The 26,828-nt window shown below is 46.6% G+C and overlaps 1 protein-coding gene across 1 annotated transcript in view; it reads left to right on the forward strand.

The window, feature by feature from the left end:
* The first annotated feature begins 966 nt into the window (after positions 1–966).
* Positions 967–26,828, forward strand: part of LOC144791062 (putative cation-transporting ATPase 13A4) — a 270,931-nt gene continuing 245,069 nt past the window's right edge. Inside the window, exon 1 of the mRNA XM_078665705.1 lies at positions 967–1,010. Within this exon, the coding sequence (XP_078521831.1) occupies positions 1,008–1,010 (3 nt within the window). The 5' untranslated portion in view covers positions 967–1,007. The remainder of the gene's footprint in view (positions 1,011–26,828) is intronic.

Here is a 26,828-nt window from a genome sequence, read left to right on the forward strand (position 1 = left end):
CGCTTATTACTTCTCACATGAGTAGTAAGCACTAAATAAATGCAATTACAAATCAAGACATTTTGTGATTTCTGCTTTGTTCGCTGGAACCAGGAAGTTGCCAGAGATTCCCTCTGACCTGTGGGTGCGTCTCACACCCCAGTGTTAATGGCAAGCGTTGTCTCTCTTTAAAACAAAGGGTGATCAGCAAAGCACAATTCGAACCCCCACCGTGGGGGGTTTGTTCTCGATGCTGTGACCCACCTGTGACCCCTCATCGATTCCTTTGAGGACAGAAGATCAGCCGTCTGGCGGAGGAAATAAAATGTTTATTCTGACTCTCTCTTCTCCAGAACCCACACAGCTTCAGCCGGAGCTAGGTACACGGTGTGTGTGTGTGTGTGTGGGGAGAGGGGGGGGCGAAGCCCTCTCAGCCCAATGGGCGGTGCCGCCTTGACTCCTTGACTATAGAATGTATAAGTCGTCCCCCCATCTTCACTGGGGGCTCCCCCACCCAGATCCCTGACAGCCCCCAATACACAACCAATTGTTCTGTATTCTTTTCGATTGTTTGTTGATTGTGTAAACCGTGAGGTGTGCAGGCCACTGGCACAGGTGCACACACCCTCCAGTAACAAAGACACACAGACACATCAAGGGCTCACGTGAAGGCCCGCCCAGGGCTCTCCCCTGGCACCCACGGGGCCCCCATTGGGACCCACAGGCCTCTCATCCCAGGAACACACAGGGCTGGAGCCTCAGCTCACACGGCTCAAGCGCTTTGTTTTAGGAGGCGCTGGCACCGCCGACTCCTTGGGGAGGGAGGGCGTGTGCGCACAAAAAGCAGGCTGGGAGGAGGCAGCCAGCACTTCCAGGCGGACGGGCGGCAGGGTGAGAAGGCTCCTCTCGGGCAGCGGTGCCAGGGGCACCCTCACACATCTGGAATGGAGGACCCTCACACATCTGGAATGGAGGACGAGGCAGAGGAACGAGGCAATGCCCTGCTCAATCCAGGCGAGGACAACGAGATGGTAAGGATGGCACTAGCAATGCCCTGCTCAACCGAGGCCAGGACAACGAGATGGTAAGGCTGGCACTAGCAATGCCCTGCTCAACCGAGGCGAGGACAACGAGATGGTAAGGATGGCACTAGCAATGTCCTGGGCAACGAGATGGTAAGGATGGCACTAGCAATGTCCTGCTCAACGAGATGGTAAGCCTGGCACCCCTGCTGAGGCCGGGGCATGCTCTGCCTCCTGTGTGCGCTCTTTGCAGCCTCTGAAAAGTCACTTTTTTCACTTTATGCGTCACCCTGTACTGTCCACAGCCTTGTAAATATGTGAATAAGGGTACTTATAAATTAATACAATTTATAACAAGCTTATGTGATACCCTAGATGGTGAGAGAGCGCAAACTGATATAAATATATGAGTACATCACACTTACCTATAGAGAGCATAATTCATGAAGAGAAATGCCATGAGTGCTAATAGTATATGAAATTATATTCTAAATGTATAGCTAATATAGAGATTTAAGTAGAAGTGGAACAAATACAGAAATGCGTGACATTATATGATTTTATTAGACGAGATTATTTTGAATCTATGTCGTGTAGCTGTTAACATATAAGATGGTCTGTGGTAAAACGCAGAACGTGGTAGGCCTCAGGGCCAGAGCTGGAGCTAAAAGGGAAGGTGTTTCTTTTCACGACACAGATTGTTTAACGTTTTTGGTCATTGCATTAATGGGCCATGATTTAGAGTAATGTTTTCTAAATAATAGAATAAGAGTTTAACATGCTTTAATTAAATGAAGAAATTGAATGCTATAATCATAATGTGAAATATTGTAGGCCTGAAATGTTTTAGCAGTGATTTACACGTACATGTCTGGGCTGAGAAATGTTGCAAGCCTTTTTAGAAGTCTATGAGAGTTGGGTTCTTGGCGGCAGATATCTGTCTGCAACAGGAAAGGGGGGATCCAATTATAAGTGAATGAATAGAGGTCTGTTCAGTAGACGGCCCAGACATGGAGGAGGGTTCTGGAATGTTTAAGGGGTATCAGCGGGCCGGAGAAGAGACTGAGAAGCAAGGTCAACTCTAACGTCTGAGGCCCAATACAAAGCATCATGGAAAAAGCCTGAAGTTGCACCACGTGAGAGGCGTTTCGCAAGGGGCGTCTCAAATGTTGTTGACTGTTTTGTATTAGGGACAGCACCCCTGGGTGGAGTTAGAGCAGAGACCTGAGGACCCTTTAGAGAGCGGATGGGTAGGCAGTGAGGGGTCATGACTGGAGAACTTTAGGTTTTCACCAAGAGACTTAGAGTGGGTGACTTCCCTTGGGGGTCATTCATTGCTGACACCTTTGTTAGGTTGGGATTTGGTTAAGTAGGGATACCATCTAGAACAGGGTAGGGACGCCTAACCTGTGTTTGTTTTCCTCCAACCTAAATGAAGGAGAGATATGCGTCTATGCTGATAGCTTTGCTATTCTTAGAACTTGTGTTAGTGATTTCTGTTGCTCGTCTGAGGGCTTTTCGAGAGCACATGTATGTAATTGGACCTGTGTATCTCGTGAATCTCATTCTGAGATGCTTGTATTTGCAGCTCATTATATCTTTACAATAAACTTTTGAAACCTAGAAGTTGTCCGTGATCTTTGAGAGTAGAGTCCTTTCTTGGGTGAACTAAATTGCAGATAGGTGTACTGTTTCCTTCCAAGACAGGCAATAAAGGTTCAGTCGACCAGATCGAGGTTTGGATCAATAGATATAAGGTATCGATCAAAATCTCGCCCTTTCAGTTGGTAGCTATAGAGGATGGTTGCCTTCTTGAGGACGGTGACCTAGGCCAGGTTAGCTTACCCCAAGGCCCCTAGAAATCGATGATCGGAAGAACAGCCCGCAGATGAAGATCCGGATGACGTGAGACAGAAAAAGCAGCAGTATCGGTCGAGAGTGAGTATAAAGGGTTATGCGTGTTAGATTGCGGTGTTTTTGTATTGTATCTATGTTGTAATGTCTGGCGGAGTTGAATGTCTGTAGAGTGACTGTGGAACAGGTTGTGAGCGCGCGCAACCGGTGGAAATCTTAAGTTCAAGGAGAGCTTAAGTGGTTCGGGTGTATCGGACACCCAGAGTAATTGTCAACTAGTGTGAAGGGGGTCATGAGGTACCATTGATCACCCGAGAGACCGAGATAGGGGGAACGTAAGAGTGAGTGCGTGAGTAACAGACGCTGGTCGGAAGTTACTGTGTGTGTAAGTAACCTATCAGAGAGACGATAGCTCGTCAGTTGTGTTGACAATTACAGATAGACTGTGGACGTACAGTCGAGAGAAGTGACCGCTTGGTCGGAAGTAGTCATTTTTCAGTGTATGAATGGGACGCATGCATAACCGGGAGACGAGTTGAGAAAGGAGGGGTGCTGCTGCGAAGCGGAGAAAAGAGACGTCAGGTGGTGTCGCGCAGTGATTGGCTGACCGGAGAAAGACCGCGCTGTGATAGGCCAGCTAGCGAACACGTCATACAAGGTCGCGACGTGATTGGCCAACAGGAGAAAGACCGCGCTGTGATAGGCCAAGCTAGCAAAGCCGCGACAGGATTGGTGGATTGTCATCAGGAAGTAAACAGAGTAGCGAGGCTGAATTTTGTGCGCATAATTATGAAGTGTTTTAAATGGTTGAAAGCGCTGTTTAAGAAAGAGAGGCGAGGATCGTATGAAGGGGAAGAAGCCCCGCCGGAGGGTACGCCAGCTCGTTATATGGCAGTAAATGTTGGGTTGCATACGATCCTTTGGATATCAGAGTGGAGTAAGATTACTGAAGGAAACGAGGAACTGACGTTCCCGAAGTACGGGACGTTCAGATTAGAGGTGTTACATCGATTGAAATCAATCATGACCTCAAAGAGACCCTTGCCTAGACCAACCCAGTTTGAAGCCCTTGAAGCATGGCTTAGGGCAGCGCATGAAAGGAATATGAACAGACGGCAAGAAAGGGTGAAACGCTCGGTAAGGGCAGTACAGGATGCCAGGTGGGATGCGGATGCTAAAAGATGGAGAGTGCATAATTTGGAAATAAATAAACTGTACCCAGTGTTAGAGGCGCCAGTAAATAAAAGCCCCCTAGAAGAAGATGATGAGAGCGAAACAGAGGACAGCCTGATAAACAGATTACTGACAGACAGGCCACCCCCGTATAATAGAGCAGGGGGAGAGGTCGAGAATACTGAAAGAGAAAAGGGGGGCAATGCAGGAGAGCATAGACCGCTTCCCAGTTCAGAGTGGGATCCTGAGCCAAAGAAAGAGTTGCTCCAGCCTAGTCAGGTGCAACAGGTAGTCGGTAGGTTTGTGGTACAAAGAGCGCCGGAAACGGAAAGCGCCACATCCTACCCATTACCAGATGCACTACAGGTACCTGTTACCATAGGTCCTATAATATCGATATATGACCAAGAGAGAGCAAAAGGGGAAGAACGGAAACGGAAAGACAGAGAAAGAGCAGAGCAGGCAAGGAGGAACGATACCACTAATTCCCCAAGTCAGATGCCGATACCCAGAGAGTGGAGCACCCCGATGCACACAGCAGGGGACCCAGGAGGAGATCCTGGGGGCCCTAGATGGCCAATGGATCTGAGGGGATCTGGACGAAAATCCTTTCAAGAGCTAAATGAGTACATGAAGCAGTGGGATGAGGCAGTGAAGGCTCAAAAGTGCATCAACGCTGCGGAAGCAGAAAGAGAAAGTCAGGACAGCAGAGCACGAACTCACTGCGGGGCTGGGGAGAGTAGCCCGGAGTGGGACTGTAGAGGGAGTAGGGGAGTCACCCATTGGGCCCGGAATGGAGGTAGAACAGACCTGGAAAACGGGGGCCCCGGGAGTGGAGGGGTGGCGGGCCCAATACTCAGTGAAGGGGAGAGGAGGGCGCAAGAGTACAGGAACAGCTTTAAATGTCCACACTGTGTGCCCGGTACCAGAGAACTGAATGGGAGTTGTGAGAGGTCGCACCATAGTCCCTGTGATGACAGAAATGAGCGCAGCCCAGGGAATATGGGGAACCAGGAAGGATCGTATCGGATATTGAGCGATACGAGGCAAAGGGAGTGTAGCGACCAGAGGGAAAATAACAGAGAGATGTGCGGTGAGAGGAGAGAAGAAGAAGAGAGTGGGCAGAGAGAGAGTAGGGATAAAAGGCCCGTGTTCCATCACCTTCCAAGATCGGATGGCCGAGCATGGGACCTGGAGAGATGGGAGCAAGGGAGGCCACCCATTAACTCTCCTGAGCCCAAACGCAGAGCTCGAAGTTGGGATGGTAGGGAGACCAGTGAGCCCCCTTCAAAAGACATATTGCGAGCTGAGATAAAAGCCAAGAGACTTGATGTCTCCAGCTTAAGGTCAGATCTGGATGACATGGTAGATGGTACTCTGCCTTTAGAAAGAATGGAAATGTATGAACAGGATGAAATACTGTATATGGCAAAGGACATCACACGAAAGGCGAGAGCAGTCCATGAGAAGTTAGTCGAACTAGCAGGCAAATATATGGTGGACTTGTCAAGAACCAAAGCACTACAGGGTAACCACAGGCTACATTACTCAGATCGAGATCTAGATGAGAGGAGAACGATTGGGCTGAAAACACACATAAGGGAACTGATTACTGGAATAAGGACATGGAGGGCACTAGATAAATGGGAAGAGAGGTGGTCCAAGAAAGGGACCGGCAGAAGAAGCATGATTGGTATAACACCAGGACAGCAGGGAATAGAAGCTTACCCTTTGCGTGAAGTTGCCAATGGGAGCTATGTACATGTCCCTTGGAGTAGGGGAGATTTAGCTGCTTTTACCACATCTTTCCCCAAGTTACGAGAGAGCCCCGTGGAGTGGTACAAGCAAGTCGAGAGGTTTGTAAAGATCTCAAAAGTCCTATGGATAGATCTGAACACGCTGTTTGACATTGTAGTACCAGGAGATCTGTGGACAGCATGCAAGGTTAGCGCTGAGTGGCCCACAACGGAGCCAGAGAGAGATGCTAGGACTAATGGGCCGTCCGAGATCGTGATGGCAAAATTCGAGAGAGTGATGACTTGGCTGAAAGAAAAAGTGCCAATGCAAGACATAGATTGGGTCAGAATAGACAGAACGAGACAGGAACCCAAAGAGACAGTCCATGAATATTACGAGAGATTGCTGAAGGCGTTTAAACAGTATAGCGGCTTGGATGTAATGGATCCAAAAGACATAGGGCAATTCGTGTCCAAGTTCGTCCTGGGACTGAGACCGGATATTAGTTTAATGATTCAGCAACACTCGATTTGTTGGCAAAGTAGACCCCTAGATGAAATACTGAGATATGCCAGGTACTGCTGTGATGAGGTAGACTCCAAGGCTAAGAAACTAAAAGAGAAGCTGATGGTGGTACAATTGCAGGCAGCAGGAAAGGGGGGACCGCAACAACAGCAGCAAGGGACAGGTACAGGAGGTAAGAAGCAGTACAGTCAGAACAAGGGTAATGAGGAGAGTACTACCTTCAGACCCAGAGTAGACATAGCTACCTTGAAGAAAACGACTAGGTGCCACCAGTGCAACGAGTTGGGGCATTGGAAACGCGAGTGCCCTTACAATGTAGAGATCGGAGAGCAAGAGATAGAGGAGGAAGAGGTCCAGAGCGCACCTATGAGAGGGGCGACGCCATACCAAGGAAAGGTGCTCAAAGGGGGGGCTCCTCCCCGAGCCCAGTTCCCGCAACCTCCTCGAGTAGGGAATATGGGTAAGACCTATAGACAAATGCCCCTGTTTGTGGAAGGGGAAGAATGCTATTATGTGGACCCATTAACCGGACAGAGAGTGGAAAGAGAAGACTGCACCCTCGGGGCAGCCTTAGAGGTAGATCAGAGGGGACCCTATGTGGAAGCAGAAGTAGCAGGGTGCCCTACGACATTTCTGGTGGACACAGGAGCCACTAGATCCACGATCAGATCAGCTGCAGTTCCAGACCTGCCCATGTCTGGAGAGACCATACAGGTGGTAGGGGTCGCAAACAGGAGAATAACCAGCCAATTGACAGAACCGGTACAGGTGAAAATAGGGAAGTACAGCGATGAGCACCAATTTGTGGTTTGCGATTCAAGCCCTGTGTGTCTGCTAGGAAGAGACCTGTTGTGCAAATTGAATTGTACTATATATTGTACACCTCAGGGAGTGGAGGTATTGACTAATGATGATGATGCAGATTTCAAAGTTGCAAACTCAAGAATATGTGTGGAGCTGTACCCTACTTTGACAGTAGACGAGCTTCCCTGGGATTTGAGAGAGACAGTGGCATCAGAGGTATGGGATTTCACTGGGGAAGAGATTGGATTGGTCAAAGGGGTGGACCCAGTGAAAATTGTAGTGAAACCGCATGCTGAGTTCCCAAGAACACCCCAGTATAAATTGACTCCAGAAACGATTGCAGGCATAAAACCCGTGATCGAGTCCATGATTAAACAGGGAATACTGAAAGAAATCGTGGGTAGTCCATGTAACTCCCCGATTATGGGTCTGCAGAAACCAAATGGGAAATTTCGGATAGTACAGGACCTTCGAAAGATTAATAACATAGTCGTTTCATGTTGTCCAGTGGTGCCGAATCCATCAGTGATACTGTTTCAGATTCCATTCCAAGCTGAGTGGTTCACTGTGATAGATCTTTGTCAGGCTTTCTTTTCGATCCCTTTGGACGAAGATAGCCATTTTCTTTTCGCATTTAAGCTGGAAAATCGCGTCCTAACATGGTGTCGTATCCCTCAGGGGTATACAGAGAGTCCATCGATCTTTAACCAGCTTCTGAAGAAAAATCTTGAAAGTCTAGTGCTGCCCCAGAAGTCAGTTCTGGTCCAGTACATAGACGACCTCCTTGTGGCGTCAGAAACAGAAGAAGCTTGCAGGGAAGACTCCATTGCTTTGTTAAATCACCTAGCTGCCAATGGGCATAAGGTATCCCCGGGAAAATTGCAGTACTGCCTGACAGAAGTGCAGTACTTGGGACATAGAATTGAGAAAGGAAAACGAAAGGTGTCACCAGACAGGATAGAGGCGATCATGAAAATGAATGCGCCTCAGACACAGAGAGAGGTCAGGATGTTCCTAGGGATGGTGGGTTATTGCCGACAGTGGATCGTGAATTTTTCACTGAAAGCAAAACCTTTGCAAAAACTGACGCACAAGGAGGTGAGTGATCCGGTACCATGGGACAAAGACTGTTTGATGGCATTCTTACAGCTGAGAGAGGACCTGTGTCGTGCTCCGGCATTGGGAATGCCTGATTACAATAAACAATTCTTTCTTTACTGTTGTGAGAGAGAAGGTTGTGCGTTGTCTGTGTTGGTCCAAATCCATGGGAATGCCCGTAGACCAGTTGCTTATTTCTCAGCTACTTTAGACCCAGTAGCCGCAGCGTTGCCCGGATGTCTCAAATCCGTTGCTGCAACGGGTGTCAGCATTGAGAGATGTGAAAATATCGTCATGGGGCACCCGTTAGAGGTGTGCGTGCCACATTCTGTTGAACTGTTGATGACCAGGACCAAAACACAGCATCTGACCAATAGCAGGCTCACGCGCTATGAGCAAGTTATTCTTGCTGCAGAGAACGTGACCCTCAAGAGATGCTCTGTTTTGAACCCTGCTACCTTAATGCCACTTCCAAATGATATTGATGATGATGATGAATATACAGACCATGACTGTCTCGATGTGACTGAACTATGCACCAAACCCAGACCCGACATCGTAGATGAGCCACTGACCGACCCAGACGAAGTTTTCTTTGTCGATGGCTCATGTGTAAGAGACGAAGTTGGGCAGTTGAGAGCAGCTTATGCTGTTTGTACAATTGAAGGAGTTGTGGAAGCAGGGTGCCTGGAAGGAGTAAACTCCGCTCAGGTAGCCGAGATTATTGCCCTAACACGTGCTTGCTTAGCAGGCAATCAAATTCGAGTCACCATCTACACCGACAGCCAATACGGGTTTGGGGTAGTTCATGATTACGGGCAGTTATGGTCTCAAAGAGGGTTCATGACTTCTTCAGGCTCTCCCATTCGCAATGGAGAGTTTGTGCGCTTGTTGTTAGAAGCATTGCAATGTCCAGCAAGTATCGCAGTTGTAAAGTGCATCGCACATACCAAAAATGAGGACTTTGTTTCGAAAGGCAATAGATATGCTGATGAAGTTGCGCGGTATTGCGCAGAACAAGGTTACTCTTTCACAGAGGTGGATGTGGGTGGAATAAATGTAAGAACTGAATTAGCCATGATACTGGAAACTGTTGATACTTGGGATGAATTGTCAACCATGCAAGAAAATGCTCCTGATTCAGAAAAGGAAACATGGGAAAAGGCAGGATGTGTAATGGGTGAGACTCATTTTTGGGTCTCAGCAGACGGCAGAGCAGTGTTGCCCAATGAGATGGTGAGTCCAATGGCTAGACTCATACATGGTCCCGTACACTTAGGGAGAGATGCTATGCTGAGAGTGTTTAGACAGACTTGGTACAATCCTAAGTTTAGAATAGCAGCAGAAGCAGTGTGCCAGCGTTGTGTGACCTGCCAGCAGCTGAATGTAGGGAAAAGAACACCAGTTGCACTAAGTCACATAGGAAGGTCTGGAGGTCCATTCAACAGAATGCAGATAGATTTCATTGAAATGCCAAGATGCAACCGCCTCCGCTATGTCCTGGTGGTTGTTTGTGTGTTCTCCAGATGGGTTGAGGCATACCCTACACGTAGGTGCGACACCCTCACAGTGGCTAAGTTACTGCTTAGAGAACTTATCCCTCGGTTCGGGGTGCCGGCCTTTTTGGAATCAGATAGGGGAACACATTTTAACAGCGAGCTTGTGAAGATGATTTGTGTTGCACTGAATATAGACCAAAAGCTCCATTGCAGTTACCGACCAGAAGCCTCAGGAATTGTGGAACAAATTAATGGCACGATCAAGTCCAGAATAGCGAAAGTTTGCTCCTCAACGACCCTGAGTTGGCCTGACGCCCTGCCATTAGTACTCATGAGCCTTCGTAGTACCCCAGACAGAAGAACAGGGTTGTCACCACATGAGGTGTTAATGGGGAGAGCAATGAGACTGCCATCTATTCCAGCTACTGCACTGTTAAATATCACAGATGATATGATCCTGGACTATTGTAAGGGGCTGTCTGACGCCATGCGTTCTGTGTCCCTTCAGGTGCAGGCTGCAGAGGTTCCAGCGTGCCAGGGCCCTTGCCATGACCTGTATCCGGGGGACTGGGTCCTGGTGAAGAAACATGTGAGAAGAAGCTGCTTGGATATTCGTTGGCGTGGGCCCTACCAGGTCATCCTGATCACAAGTACAGCTGTAAAGGTGGGAGGCCTGCCCAACTGGATACACGCGTCGCATACGAAAAGGGTTCCAGCACCTCTGGAAACAGCTCCTCTCTCGGATGGACGTCCAGCTGAGGACCAAGAAGCCATAGAGGGGGCTAGCCAAGCTGTAGAGGTGCCAGTGGAAGCAGGGAACGAGTCTGACCAAGCTGAGGACGGTCAGTACAACAGCGAAACAGAAGACGCTACAGAAGGAGAAGACAGCTGGGAGTACGAGTCTGACCCTGACAGGTCTGAAAGAGAGCGAGAACAGACCAGAAGGAGAAGGAGTAGAAGGGCACGTGGAGAAGCAAATTGGCCGCAAAGAAGAAGTTCTAGCCTGAGGTCAACTCCAGAAGCAACCCTTCCTCCGATATCAGAAGACTCAGACCCAGAAGAAGGTGCTCAGGGCGCTGAAGCACCAGACCGAAGAAGGTCAAGAAGAGTGCGTGTGCCTAACAGAAGATACTCCACACCTGAGTGGACATATCTGGCGACAAATGTCTGTGAAACCGGAGACAGGGAGGATCCGAGCGGTGGTGGTGTCCAGTTCTGAGCCCATTATCACCGTGGAAATACAACTGTTGGTACCCGGTGTCGAACAAGAAGGGTCACTAACATTCGTGCTCCCCAGACCTCCCCGCCTCAGCAAGTTAAAACACATGTTTCTTACAGAATTGAAATTCCCCGACTTTGGTACCACGATAACAGCACATGAAGAGCATACTCTTCGCATGGAAATATTGAACTATGCTATTGAAGCTGCAACCACAAATCTAATAGTCGATTGTTAAAGGACTTTGTAAATAAAGCAAGCAGAAGAAAAGAAGATTACCTAGCGCCCAGGAAGCAGAGAATTTTAGGGAACCCCTTGAGTGGATGGAGAAGGGCTAAGGTTGTCTTTTTGAACTGTGAAAGGACTTTTTGCGAAAAAGGCTGTCAGCCTCCAGCTGTGTGGATTCTAAAGACAAAAAAGGATTGAAAGAGACTGTAAAGGAACGAGAGGAAAAGAACTTTTTTTGCAAAGAGAAAGGGAAAAGCTAGATTGTCTGACGAAATGGAGGCCGGCACCCCGAACCGCAGAGCTAAATGTATAATAGGTACACTAATAGTAGGAGTGATAATATTAATAGCTTTAGTGGTAACAATTTCTTATGTGAAGGGACATGAGGAAGAGGTAAAGGTAACTGATGCGAATTCTGTAGTAACACTTACACCTACTGTTGCAGGTGAGAAAAGGGAAAACACTCAAGAGAAAGCGTTATTGGCTGCAGAAGCCCGCAGGTTACATGTAGACGAGTCCCAAGGAGACTTTAGGTCAAATGCTTATGCTAAACTTTTGTATGAATACGTGGATGCCATGGAGGTTAAGGATTGCTACGTCTGCATGCAGTTGCCTGCGTCTGTAGATGAAGGAATTCGATATCATCACCTCCCTCTGACATATGGCATTACATGTAGCTTATTGCTTAGTATATTTTATGAGAGAGATAGTTTTGAATACTATTTCTCCAATTATGATTCTGTGTTGCCAGAAGTCCCGAATTATAAGCAGATGAATAAATGGGATTACTGGAAGAGTGAAGACAGATTGGCCAAGTTCTTCATTCCTTGGATTACCTTAGATACTTCACATGCCCGTAGAAATAATCTGACATGCAAGGTGTCAGAAGTCGAGAAAAAGTTCATAGGGCAGGTGGATGATCGTTACAGGAGACAAAAGATTTTGAAAAAATCAGGACAAGGGAAATTAGATTGGACCGAGGAAGAGAAGTTACATAAGAGAAAGGGTAGTAGTGGTCCAATAGCTTTAGATAAAGCGCAGAAAGGAAAGTTATGTCTTCACCGAGCCAAAACGTATTATGAAAATGTATACGTGGGTGAAGTTGACTGTGAACATGCTTTTAATTTAGAGTACTACACTAAGGATTTCCTGAAGGGAATGCAAGTGATTCCAAATGTGTATTTTGTATGTGGAAGAAATGCTTACGTGAGACTACCTGACAACTGGTATGGATCATGTTACTTGGCAATTGTCTTCCCCAAAATATATCATGCACAAGACTTATTGATCATTGAGGGCCAGACATCATCGAGGGGAAGGAGAGATTTAGGCGATGCAGAAATGGTTGGAGATGTCTTTGGAGCTATGTTCCCTCTTTTGGGAATAATCCTTAATGATGTTAAAATTAGACGACTGGCAACAGTTGTCGACAGGTTGTCTGCCAGCACTGCTCAGTCCTTAATGCTGGTAGAAGGAGAGATGCAATCGATAAGGGCTATGGTTCTTCAAAATCGGCTTGCATTAGATGTTTTATTAGCAAAAGAGGGCGGAGTCTGTAAGGCTTTGAAGGTTCAGGAATGTTGCACTTACATTCCAGACCTTTCAAAGCCCCTTGAGAAAGTTATTAAGAACATAACTAATATACACAAAGAGATCGAAGACTTGAGTAGAGAAAATGTCTGGGAAAAGGTGGGCCACGGAATGAGTGCAGTTGGAGGGTGGTTTTCCACCTTAGGCAAAAGCTTTATTTGGTATATCCTAAAGCCTATCATCATAATATTGATCTGTGGGATAATATTGTGGGGATTGGTGAGGGTATTCAAATGGTACAGAGCAAGAAGGTCAGAAGGGGCCCAAAGAGAACAGTTGCAGAGATTGGCTGCCATACAAGATAATCAGTACAGGAGCCTGAGAGCTCTGGAAGCGCAGAGAATGCCAGCAATAACTGCAGTTTAAATGTTAGTGATGACCCCGAGAGGTCATCAAAGGGGGGAACTGAGAGAGCGCAAACTGATATAAATATATGAGTACATCACACTTACCTATAGAGAGCATAATTCATGAAGAGAAATGCCATGAGTGCTAATAGTATATGAAATTATATTCTAAATGTATAGCTAATATAGAGATTTAAGTAGAAGTGGAACAAATACAGAAATGCGTGACATTATATGATTTTATTAGACGAGATTATTTTGAATCTATGTCGTGTAGCTGTTAACATATAAGATGGTCTGTGGTAAAACGCAGAACGTGGTAGGCCTCAGGGCCAGAGCTGGAGCTAAAAGGGAAGGTGTTTCTTTTCACGACACAGATTGTTTAACGTTTTTGGTCATTGCATTAATGGGCCATGATTTAGAGTAATGTTTTCTAAATAATAGAATAAGAGTTTAACATGCTTTAATTAAATGAAGAAATTGAATGCTATAATCATAATGTGAAATATTGTAGGCCTGAAATGTTTTAGCAGTGATTTACACGTACATGTCTGGGCTGAGAAATGTTGCAAGCCTTTTTAGAAGTCTATGAGAGTTGGGTTCTTGGCGGCAGATATCTGTCTGCAACAGGAAAGGGGGGATCCAATTATAAGTGAATGAATAGAGGTCTGTTCAGTAGACGGCCCAGACATGGAGGAGGGTTCTGGAATGTTTAAGGGGTATCAGCGGGCCGGAGAAGAGACTGAGAAGCAAGGTCAACTCTAACGTCTGAGGCCCAATACAAAGCATCATGGAAAAAGCCTGAAGTTGCACCACGTGAGAGGCGTTTCGCAAGGGGCGTCTCAAATGTTGTTGACTGTTTTGTATTAGGGACAGCACCCCTGGGTGGAGTTAGAGCAGAGACCTGAGGACCCTTTAGAGAGCGGATGGGTAGGCAGTGAGGGGTCATGACTGGAGAACTTTAGGTTTTCACCAAGAGACTTAGAGTGGGTGACTTCCCTTGGGGGTCATTCATTGCTGACACCTTTGTTAGGTTGGGATTTGGTTAAGTAGGGATACCATCTAGAACAGGGTAGGGACGCCTAACCTGTGTTTGTTTTCCTCCAACCTAAATGAAGGAGAGATATGCGTCTATGCTGATAGCTTTGCTATTCTTAGAACTTGTGTTAGTGATTTCTGTTGCTCGTCTGAGGGCTTTTCGAGAGCACATGTATGTAATTGGACCTGTGTATCTCGTGAATCTCATTCTGAGATGCTTGTATTTGCAGCTCATTATATCTTTACAATAAACTTTTGAAACCTAGAAGTTGTCCGTGATCTTTGAGAGTAGAGTCCTTTCTTGGGTGAACTAAATTGCAGATAGGTGTACTGTTTCCTTCCAAGACAGGCAATAAAGGTTCAGTCGACCAGATCGAGGTTTGGATCAATAGATATAAGGTATCGATCAAAATCTCGCCCTTTCAATGGTTTGGATTTACATTTCTTTGGATTAATTCGCTTGAAAATGCTTGGATAAATTGCCAACATTTGAAGAAATAATTCGCACCCAACAGAACCAATTGTTTATCTATGTTAATACTGCCCGGGTTCTGAGGGGTTCTGGGTTACTTCATTGTGACCGAACGTATGCAGCCTCTGTGCACCTGTTCAATGCAGCGCCCACGGCCAGGCTCTGCTGGGAGGCGCTGGGATTGTGTTCTGTTCCCCGAGAAGGATTGCACAGCTCAGCTGCCTGCCTCAGGCAGACGCTTCCAAGTTCAACAGCTCGACCCGGCTTTATTCCTAAAGTGCTTAAACACGGAGGCAGAACCTGTTTCTAGGCGCTCCCCGTATTGTGAAGTTTAGGCGCAGAAAGGCACGGAGATTAAGCGATATGCCCAGGATCACACCATGTCTCTCGAGTGGTGAAGCTGGGATTTTAAAAGAGTGGGAATCATTGGTCCTTAGTGAGCGGTGTAGCCCCTAGGCCACACTCCCCCACACGCGGTCCCCATGCAGTAGTGCAGAGCCTGTCCACACCGCAGGGATTGTTCATTTCGTTTCTGCTCAGTGTCACACCGAGCTTCCGACTGTGAAAAATGAGGCGCCGTGACTCTCAATCTATATCGCTTGATTGCATTTAATCCTTTCATTTAATCTCTAAACTCGAAGCCAAAACACCTTCTGTGGGTGTCCAACGAGGGCGAGGGAGGGCTGGAACCCAGCGGTGTGTGCGTAGGATGGGCGGAGCTTAAAAGATACGGGGGTCGTGGTATGTTTCTCGGTAACTCAGGGTCGAAATGTGAGACCTAAAGTCCGCCGGCTAGCACTCGATACCTGCATGCGGCTTGAAGATGCGTTTCTAATTTCTGGAATGCGCTGCTCTCAGTTTATCACCTGTGGGCGCTTTGACCCCACAGAGGCCCCACACGTCCAGCACTCACCTGTCTGAGACGCGGGGGAGCTCAGCTGAGGAGTAAGCTTGGCAGAGATATGTTTTTGAAGGAGGGGCACTTGCGGGAAGGACCGTGTTTTCGGGAAAAAGTGTGAACAATCTGCCACACGTCATGTTCAGTGTGCTCTACTGGCCAACCAATCAGGGCAAGGTTTCCACCAGTAGATTTCTTAAATGTATAGAATGATACTTTCCATATACTTCTGAGTTGTATATCTGTCATGCCAGTTCCATATAATATCTGTACTAATATTCCAGAGTTGGGTGTGCAGACTGCATTCCATAGGAACACCCACGCATACTTGCATTTCCAGACTCCTGGCATTCCGAGCAACATTCTCTTAATGAGTGCTCTGAGATTTAGGAAATGTATCACAAGGGTGAAATATCTTCGCATTTCATTATCTCTTCAGGCTGCAGCGGGATATGGATGCAGGGGTTGCACCGTTACATAGCCCTGAATGCACTAATGGATATGGATGCACAGGTTGCACCAACACATTGCCCTGAATGCACTAATGGATATGGATGCAGGGGTTGCACCATTACATAGCCCTGAATGCACTAATGGATATGGATGCAGGGGTTGCACCGACACATTGCCCTAAATGCACTAATGGATATGGATGCTGGGGTTGCACCGATACATAGCCCTGAATGCACTAATGGATATGGATGCACAGGTTGCACCAACACATTGCCCTGAATGCACTAATGGATATGGATGCACGGGTTGCACCGACACATTGCCCTAAATGCACTAATGGATATGGATGCAGGGGTTGCACCGACACATTGCCCTAAATGCACTAATGGATATGGATGCTGGGGTTGCACCGATAGATAGCCCTGAATGCACTAATGGATATGGATGCAGGGGTTGCACCGTTACATAGCCCTGAATGCACTAATGGATATGGATGCACAGGTTGCACCAACACATTGCCCTGAATGCACTAATGGATATGGATGCAGGGGTTGCACCGACACATTGCCTTGAATGCACTAATGGATATGGATGCAGGGGTTGCACCGACACATTGCCTTGAATGCACTAATGGATATGGATGCAGGGGTTGCACCGTTACATAGCCCTAAATACACTAATGAATATGGATGCAGGGGTTACACCGATACATTACCCTGAATGCACTAATGAATATGGATGCAGGGGTTACACCGATACATTACCCTGAATGCACTAATGGATATGGATGCAGGGGTTGCACCAACACATAGCCCTGGATGCACTAATGGATATGGATGCAGGGGTTGCACCGACACATAGCCCTGAATGCTCTAATGGATATGGCTGCAGGGGTTGCACCAACACATTGCCGTGAATGCACTAATGGATAGGGATGCAGGGGTTGCACTGACACATTGCCTTGAATGCACTAATGGATATGGATGCAGGGGTTGCACCGTTACATAGCCCTGAATGCACTAATGGATATGGATGCACGGGTTGCCCCGATACATAGCCCTGAATGCACGGGTTGCCCCGATACATAGCCCTAAATGCACTAATGGATATGGATGCAGGGGTTGCACCGACACATTGCCCTGAATGCACTAATGGATATGGATGCACGGGTTGCCCCGATACATAGCCCTGAATGCACGAGTTGCCCCGATACATAGCCCTGAATGCACTAATGGATATGGATGCAGGGGTTGCACCGACACATTGCCCTGAATGCACAAATGGATATGGATGCACGGGTTGCCCCGATACATAGCCCTGAATGCACTAATGGATATGGATGCACGGGTTGCACCAACACATTGCCCTGAATGCACTAATGGATATGGATGCAGGGGTTGCACCGACACATTGCCTTGAATGCACTAATGGATATGGATGCAGGGGTTGCACCAACACATAGCCCTGAATGCACTAATAGATATGGATGCAGGGGTTGCACCGACACATTGCCCTAAATGCACTAATGGATATGGATGCAGGGGTTGCACCGTTACATAGCCCTGAATGCACTAATGGATATGGATGCAGGGGTTGCACCGACACATAGCCCTGAATGCACTAATGGATATGGATGCAGGGGTTGCACCGACACATAGCCCTGAATGCACTAATAGATATGGATGCAGGGGTTGCACCGACACATTGCCCTAAATGCACTAATGGATATGGATGCTGGGGTTGCACCGATAGATAGCCCTGAATGCACTAATGGATATGGATGCAGGGGTTGCACCGATACATAGCCCTGAATGCTCTAATGGATATGGATGCAGTGGTTGCACCAACACACCACCCTGAATGCACTAATGGATATGGATGCAGGGGTTGCACCAACAGATTGCCCTGAATGCACTAATGGATATGGATGCAGGGGTTGCACCGACACATTGCCTTGAATGCACTAATGGATATGGATGCAGGGGTTGCACCATTACATAGCCCTGAATGCACTAATGGATATGGATGCAGGGGTTGCACCAATACATTGCCCTAAATGCACTAATGGATATGGATGCTGAGGTTGCACCAATACATAGCCCTGAATGCACTAATGGATATGGATGCAGGGGTTGCACCGACACATTGCCCTGAATGCACTAATGGATATGAATGCTGGGGTTGCACCGACATATTGCTTTGAATGCACTAATGGATATGGATGCAGGGGTTGCACCGTTACATAGCCCTGAATGCACTAATGGATATGGATGCACGGGTTGCCCCGATACATAGCCCTGAATGCACTAATGGATATGGATGCAGGGGTTGCACCGACACATTGCCCTGAATGCACTAATGGATATGGATGCACGGGTTGCCCCGATACATAGCCCTGAATGCACGGGTTGCCCCGATACATAGCCCTGAATGCACTAATGGATATGGATGCAGGGGTTGCACCGACACATTGCCCTGAATGCACTAATGGATATGGATGCACGGGTTGCCCCGATACATAGCCCTGAATGCACTAATGGATATGGATGCACGGGTTGCACCAACACATTGCCCTGAATGCACTAATGGATATGGATGCAGGGGTTGCACCGACACATTGCCTTGAATGCACTAATGGATATGGATGCAGGGGTTGCACCGTTACATAGCCCTGAATGCACTAATGGATATGGATGCAGGGGTTGCACCGACACATAGCCCTGAATGCACTAATGGATATGGATGCAGGGGTTGCACCGACACATAGCCCTGAATGCACTAATAGATATGGATGCAGGGGTTGCACCGACACATTGCCCTAAATGCACTAATGGATATGGATGCTGGGGTTGCACCGATAGATAGCCCTGAATGCACTAATGGATATGGATTCAGGGGTTGCACCGATGCATAGCCCTGAATGCTCTAATGGATATGGATGCAGTGGTTGCACCAACACACCACCCTGAATGCACTAATGGATATGGATGCAGGGGTTGCACCAACAGATTGCCCTGAATGCACTAATGGATATGGATGCAGGGGTTGCACCAACACATTGCCTTGAATGCACTAATGGATATGGATGCAGGGGTTGCACCATTACATAGCCCTGAATGCACTAATGGATATGGATGCAGGGGTTGCACTGACACATAGCCCTGAATGCACTAATGGATATGGATGCAGGGGTTGCACTGTTACATAGTCCTGAATGCACTCATGGATATGGATGCAGGGGTTGCACCGATACATTGTCCTAAATGCACTAATGGATATGGATGCAGGGGTTGCACCGATACATTGCCCTGAATGCACTAATGGATATGGATGCAGGGGTTGCACCGACACATTGTACTGAATGCACTAATGGATATGGATGCAGGGGTTGCACCGACACATTGCCGTAAATGCACTAATGGATATGGATGCTGGGGTTGCACCGATAGATAGCCCTGAATGCACTAATGGATATGGATGCAGGGGTTGCACCGATACATAGCCCTGAATGCTCCAATGGATATGGATGCAGTGGCTGCACCAACACACCACCCTGAATGCACTAATGGATATGGATGCACGGGTTGCCCCGATACATTGCCCTGAATGCACTAATGGATATGGATGCAGGGGTTGCACCAACTCATTGCCCTGAATGCACTAATGGATATGGATGCAGGGGTTGCACTGACACATTGCCTTGAATGCACTAATGGATATGGATGCAGGGGTTGCACCGATACATTGCCTTGAATGCACTAATGGATGTGGATGCAGGGGTTGCACCGACACATTGCCCTGAATGCACTAATGGATATGGATGCAGGGGTTGCACCGACACATTGCCCTGAATGCACTAATGGGTATAGATGCTGGGGTTGCACCGATACATAGCCCTGAATGCACTAATGGATATGGATGCTGGGGTTGCACCGACACATAGCCCTGAATGCACTAATGGATATGGATGCAGGGGTTGCACCGACACATTGCCCTGAATGCACTAATGGATATGGATGCTGGGGTTACACCGACACATAGCCCTGAATGCACTAATGGATATGGATGCTGGGGTTGCACCGACACATTGCCTTGAATGCACTAATGGATATGGATGCAGGGGTTGCACAGACACATAGCCTTGAATGCACTAATGGATATGGATGCAGGGGTTGCACTGATACATTGCCTTGAATGCACTAATGGATATGGATGCAGGGGTTGCACCGATACATAGCCCTGAATGCACGAATGGATATGGATGCAGGGGTTGCACCGATACATAGCCCTGAATGCACTAATGGGTATAGATGCTGGGGTTGCACCGATACATAGCCCTGTATGCACTAATGGATATGGATGCTGGGGTTGCACCGACACATAGCCCTGAATGCACTAATGGATATGGATGCAGGGGTTGCACCGACACATTGCCCTGAATGCACTAATGGATATGGATGCTGGGGTTGCACCGACACATTGCCTTGAATGCACTAATGGATATGGATGCTGGGGTTGCACTGACACACAGCCCTGAATGCACTAATGGATATGGATGCAGGGTTTGCACCAACACATTGCCCTGAATGCACTAATGGATATGGATGCAGGGGTTGCACCGACACATAGCCCTGAATGGACTAATGGATATGGACGCAGGGGTTGCACCGACACATTGCCCTGAATGGACTAATAGATATGGATGCAGGGGTTGCACAGACACATAGCCTTGAATGCACTAATGGATATGGATGCAGGGGTTGCACTGATACATTGCCTTGAATGCACTAATGGATATGGATGCAGGGGTTGCACCGATACATAGCCCTGAATGCACAAATGGATATGGATGCAGGGGTTGCACCGATACATAGTCCTGAATGCACTCATGGATATGGATGCAGGGGTTGCACCGACACATTGCCCTGAATGCACTAATGGATATGGATGCTGGGGTTGCACCGACACATAGCCCTGATTGCACTAATGGATATGGATGCTGGGGTTGCACCGACACATTGCCTTGAATGCACTAATGGATATGGATGCAGGGGTTGCACAGACACATAGCCTTGAATGCACTAATGGATATGGATGCAGGGGTTGCACTGATACATTGCCTTGAATGCACTAATGGATATGGATGCAGGGGTTGCACCGATACATAGCCCTGAATGCACAAATGGATATGGATGCAGGGGTTGCACCGATACATAGCCCTGAATGCACTAATGGGTATAGATGCTGGGGTTGCACCGATACATAGCCCTGTATGCACTAATGGATATGGATGCTGGGGTTGCACCGACACATAGCCCTGAATGCACTAATGGATATGGATGCAGGGGTTGCACCGACACATTGCCCTGAATGCACTAATGGATATGGATGCTGGGGTTGCACCGACACATAGCCCTGAATGCACTAATGGATATGGATGCTGGGGTTGCACCGACACATTGCCTTGAATGCACTAATGGATATGGATGCTGGGGTTGCACTGACACACAGCCCTGAATGCACTAATGGATATGGATGCAGGGGTTGCACCAACACATTGCCCTGAATGCACTAATGGATATGGATGCAGGGGTTGCACCGACACATAGCCCTGAATGGACTAATGGATATGGACGCAGAGGTTGCACCGACACATTGCCCTGAATGGACTAATAGATATGGATGCAGGGGTTGCACAGACACATAGCCTTGAATGCACTAATGGATATGGATGCAGGGGTTGCACTGATACATTGCCTTGAATGCACTAATGGATATGGATGCAGGGGTTGCACCGATACATAGCCCTGAATGCACGAATGGATATGGATGCAGGGGTTGCACCGATACATAGCCCTGAATGCACTAATGGATATGGATGCTGGGGTTGCACCGATAGATAGCCCTGAATGGACTAATAGATATGGATGCAGGGGTTGCACAGACACATAGCCCTGAATGCACTAATGGATATGGATGCAGGGGTTGCACTGATACAATGCCCTAAATGCACTAATTAATATGGATGCAGGGGTTGCACCGATACATAGCCCTGAATGCACGAATGGATATGGATGCAGGGGTTGCACCGATACATAGCCCTGAATGGACTAATGGATATGGACGCAGGGGTTGCACCGACACATTGCCCTAAATGCACTAATGGATATGGATGCAGGGGTTGCACCGACACATAGCCCTGAATGCATTAATGGATATGGATGCAGGGGTTGCACCGACACATTGCCCTGAATGCACTAATGGATATGGATGCAGGGGTTGCACCGATACATAGCCCTAAATGCACTAATGGATATTGATGCAGTGGTTGCACCGACACAATGCCCGGAATGGACTAATGGATATGGATGCAGGGGTTGCACCGACACATTGCCTTGAATGCACTAATGGAAACACAGCGCCTGATTTACACTTTGTGACGCTATCCTGTCTGCCAATCTACACGTTCCATAGGATTTAATGCACTTCTGTCCCAGCGGACGCGATATTTGTAACCTATACGTCAGTCTAAATCAAGCCCAGAGATGCACGCCTCTGATCAACGTAATGCTGATTTTTTTCTTTGTTTTTTTTTAAAGCTGCGGTACAGAGGTGTGCAAACTCCACGGCAGTGAAAGGGTTCACCATTTATTCAGTACATTTTTTAGATTATTTTAAATGTAATTATACTCAAGTTTGCATGTTTTAGTAATAACTTCCCAGCAACTGTAATTTCTTAGTAAATGTCTGGAGATTTCTTTAAGATGCAAGTTACAATATTTGTATGAGTTTTAGCCACAACTTTATTGTCACTGTGTGTTTTCAGTGAATGGATATCAGATTGAAAATGTGTTTTTGGATTGATGCTATCTTTGGCACCATTTGAGATATCTGCTGATAACTGTGCATGCTGCTGGCAAAACAGAGTAAGATTTTGTGTGCTAAAGGTCACGCAGCTCTGTGAAAGGGAAACGAGTTAAAGACAGGAGAAGGTGGATACAAAGGTGCATTTTCCATTTTACCTCACATAGCAAACGTAGTTCTCCAGTACAGCAAAACCATTTGAAAAGAATTTGAATAAAATCCACATGAAAGTAGTAATTGACTCAGGGAAGTGCCTTTGGTTTGATTGGTTTAGTGAAAATCACATCAGAAGTCTACACATAACAATAGAAAAATGTTTTGGGTGGGCACTATGGGCTATATGTATCAACATCCTGATTTTCTATTCTCAAATAGCGAGTTTTTTAGAAATCGCTATTTAAGAATTGCAAATAGGGATGTATGTAAAAAATCTAAATTTTTTAGCGATTTCTTAATATTCCTTAATTGCGATTTACAAATTGCGAATTGCAGTTAAGGAATACTTTCCCATTAATTTCCATGGGCCAGGAGGCCCATAGGAATGAATGGGGAATTATTCTCAATTTGCGATTCGCAACTTGAGAATCGCAAATTGAGAATAATTTCAAGGGTGCAGGGGTGTCAAAAGGACTCCCTAATGCACCTCTGAAATAAGCATGGGTGCACATGTGGCGCACATACATGCCCTAAGGGCATGTATGTGCTTCACATAGCACTTTGAAAAATGCAAAAAGTGCATTTTTCAAAGAAATTGCAAATTACCACCAACTTGAAGTTGGTGGTAATTTGCGATTCCTTACGGCCAAATTGCACTTTTTTGGTGCTTCTTACATTGCATTTAAGGAATCGCAAATTTTGCGATTCCTTAAATGCAATTGCAAAATAAAGAATTGCAAATTTTGCGATTCCTTATTTTGCCTTAATACATACCATTTGGCAAAATTGCATTCGCAAACGCCGAAATTCTGCGAATTTCAGCATTTGCGAATGCAATTTTGATTGATACATAAGGCCCTATAAAACTTAGGGGCAGATTTATGAAGGCCTTGCGCCGCCGGTGCGTCATTTTTAACATGGGAAAAAGTGACGCACCGGCGGCGCAAGGCCTTCATAAATCTGCCCCTTAAAGTTTAGAGATCTCTACACCGTAGAAAGGTGTTTTTGATTTACTGATACATTGTGGGCCCGATTCACAGAACTAACTTAAGACAAGATCCTAAACGGACTACTTTTAGTATTCACAGAAGTTAGGATTTCGTCTTAAAACAAACTTAAGCCAAAAACCTAACCTACGTCTGTCTTAAGACAAACTTAAGACAAAATCCTATCTTCTGTGAATACCAAAAGTAGTAAGTTCAGGATTTTGTCTTAAGTTAGTTCTGTGAATCGACCCGTTAGTGCTTTTTGACTTATTTGCACAAAATGTGGAAAAGGCTTGGCATGCTGCATATTTACTAAAAGTTCACACAACAGAAGGCAGCAAGCAAAGGTTCTGTGCTGCTTTGCATGAATGGGGAAACAAATCAGTCTTAGGGGCCACTTAGGGCCATATGTATCAAGCCGTTTTTGAATCGCAAAGGCCGAAATTCGCAGAATTTCGGCCTTTGCGAATCGCAAACGGCCTTTTTGCATGTTTTGGTATGTATGTATTATCCGCAAAATAAGGAATAGCTAATATTTGCGATTCCTTATTTTGCCATAGCATTTAAGGAATCGCAATTTTGCGATTCCTTAAATGCTATGTATGTACCATTTTTGGGTTGCGAATTACGGTTAAGAATTCGCAAATTACCACCAACTTGTAGTTGTTGGTAACTTGCGAATTCTTCAAAAAATGCACAATGTGGCATTTTTGAATGTGGCATATGATGCACACACATGCCCATAGGGCATGTATGTGCGCCATATGCACACACATGTACATTTCAGGGGTGCAGCAGGGTGTCTTTGAGACACCCCTGCACCCTTGAAATAATTCTCAAATTGCGATTAGCAAATTGCGAATTCGCAATTTGAGAATTATTTCGCAATCATTCCTATGGGCCTCCTGGCCCATAGGAATGCATTGGAAATTATTCCTTAATTGCGAATTCACAAAATGCCAATTCGCAAATAAGGAAGATTAAGGAATCGCTAAAATATAGCGATTTTCTTCATACATACCATGTTGCAATTCCTAAATAGCGATTCCTTAAAAATCGCTATTTAGGTATCGCAAAATAGTTTGTTGATACATATGGTCCTAAATTCGTTCGCATATACCGGCTGGAATGAATTTCAGAACATACACACATGCTTATTGTGGCATCCTGGTTAGTGTACTGGAATGTAGAATGTATGGCTGGGGGTGTTCTGCATGGTTTCTATTGGTGCGTGGAATGTTAAGGCGTCTGTAGAGACCTGCTCTTGGTAGGAGATGGAACAATGGATGGAGTCTGCAACATAGAATGAACCTATTTGTTCAACTTACTCTATGGATCTTTGCCTTATTGCGTAATATTTACTGTATGACGCATCATGTCGCAAGGACAGATACATCAGTATTTCTGACGTATCTGTAAGTGCAAAAGTGACGCGTTGCTGGAGTGTGTCACAAAAGTGAAGCAACTCCAGCAATGCGTCGTTTCACATGGGGCAAGCCCTATGGGAAAGGTCCTGCGTCAGTCTTACGCCTGATGTGAGGCAGGCGCAAGATTTTGACGCAATAGTGTCCTAGAAGTGACGCAGTAAAATCTCATAGATTTCACTGAGTCACTTGTACGACCCTTTCTTGCGTCAATACGCCCCCCTTGCATTCATTATACGTGGCGCAGGTATAATGTGGCGCAGGGGTTTACAAAGTGGCGCATCTCCCTAGATGCGTCACTTTGTAAATATGGCACAACAAGGTGCATTTTTTACGCCACTGGTGCATCACAAAAAGCAATGCACCAGCAGTGTAAAAGTGACGCACGGCCTCATAAATGAGGCCCGTGGTGTGGAGTACCTAAGGTGGATACAGACTTCAACACAAAGAAGACCTGTGTTTAATGAAAGAGAGAAGATTCAAGCAGAGGAGAAGAGACCGCTGTGTAGATTAAAGTTTCCTGGTTCCTTGAGGTTAAAGTTGTACTTTTGTTACCGAACTTACCGAAGTAATGAACTGCTGAGGCGGCATCTTTTAAAACATGCGGTGTAAACTGTAAATTCTGCTCTCTGGTAAGGACACAAGACGCAAGCTCGAGCAAAGTACTTGGGGCCTCATTTATGAGGCCTTGCGTCACTTTTACGCCGCCGGTGCGCGACTTTTTGTGACGCACCAGTGGCGTAAAAATGCGCCTTGTTGCGCCATATTTACAAAGTGACGCATCTAGGTAGATGCGTCACTTTGTAAACCCATGCGCCACATTATACTTGCGCCAGGTATAATGTATGCAATGGGGGGCGTTCTGACGCAAGAAAGGGTCATGGAAGTGACGCAGTGAAATCTATAAGATTTCACTGCGCAACTTCTAGGACGCCGTTGATTCAAAATTTTGCGTCTTCCTCACAGCAGGCGTCAGACTGACACAGGCCCTTTCACATGGGGCTTGCCCCATGTGAAAGGACACATTGCTGGAGTTGCGAACTTTTGTGACACACTCCAGCAATGCGTCACTTTTGCGCTTACAGATATGTCAGAAATACTGACGTATCTGTAACTCCTCGAGACATGATGCGTCATACAGTAAATATGACGCATCAGGTATGTCGCAAGGATTGCGCACTGAGAAGTGACGCATCGCTGTTTTCACGCAGCGATGTATCACTTTTCATAAATGATGCCCTTAATGCCTGTTGTTGCCTGGTGTGAAACATCTGATTCTTGTATGGAGCCTCACGCAAGCTTGGAGATGTGCGTTGGGCGCCATGACATCAGAATGTCTCCAGCTGCTATGCCTGCCGTGGAACATCGGACTCTCGTGTAACACTTGACGTGAGCCTGGAGGTGTGTACTGGATAGCATGCAGTATTTAGCATCAACCCGCGTCTTATGGTCATATTGTGTC

The sequence above is a fragment of the Lissotriton helveticus genome, chromosome 11 (assembly GCF_964261635.1).
Source record: "Lissotriton helveticus chromosome 11, aLisHel1.1, whole genome shotgun sequence".
NCBI lineage: Eukaryota > Metazoa > Chordata > Amphibia > Caudata > Salamandridae > Lissotriton > Lissotriton helveticus.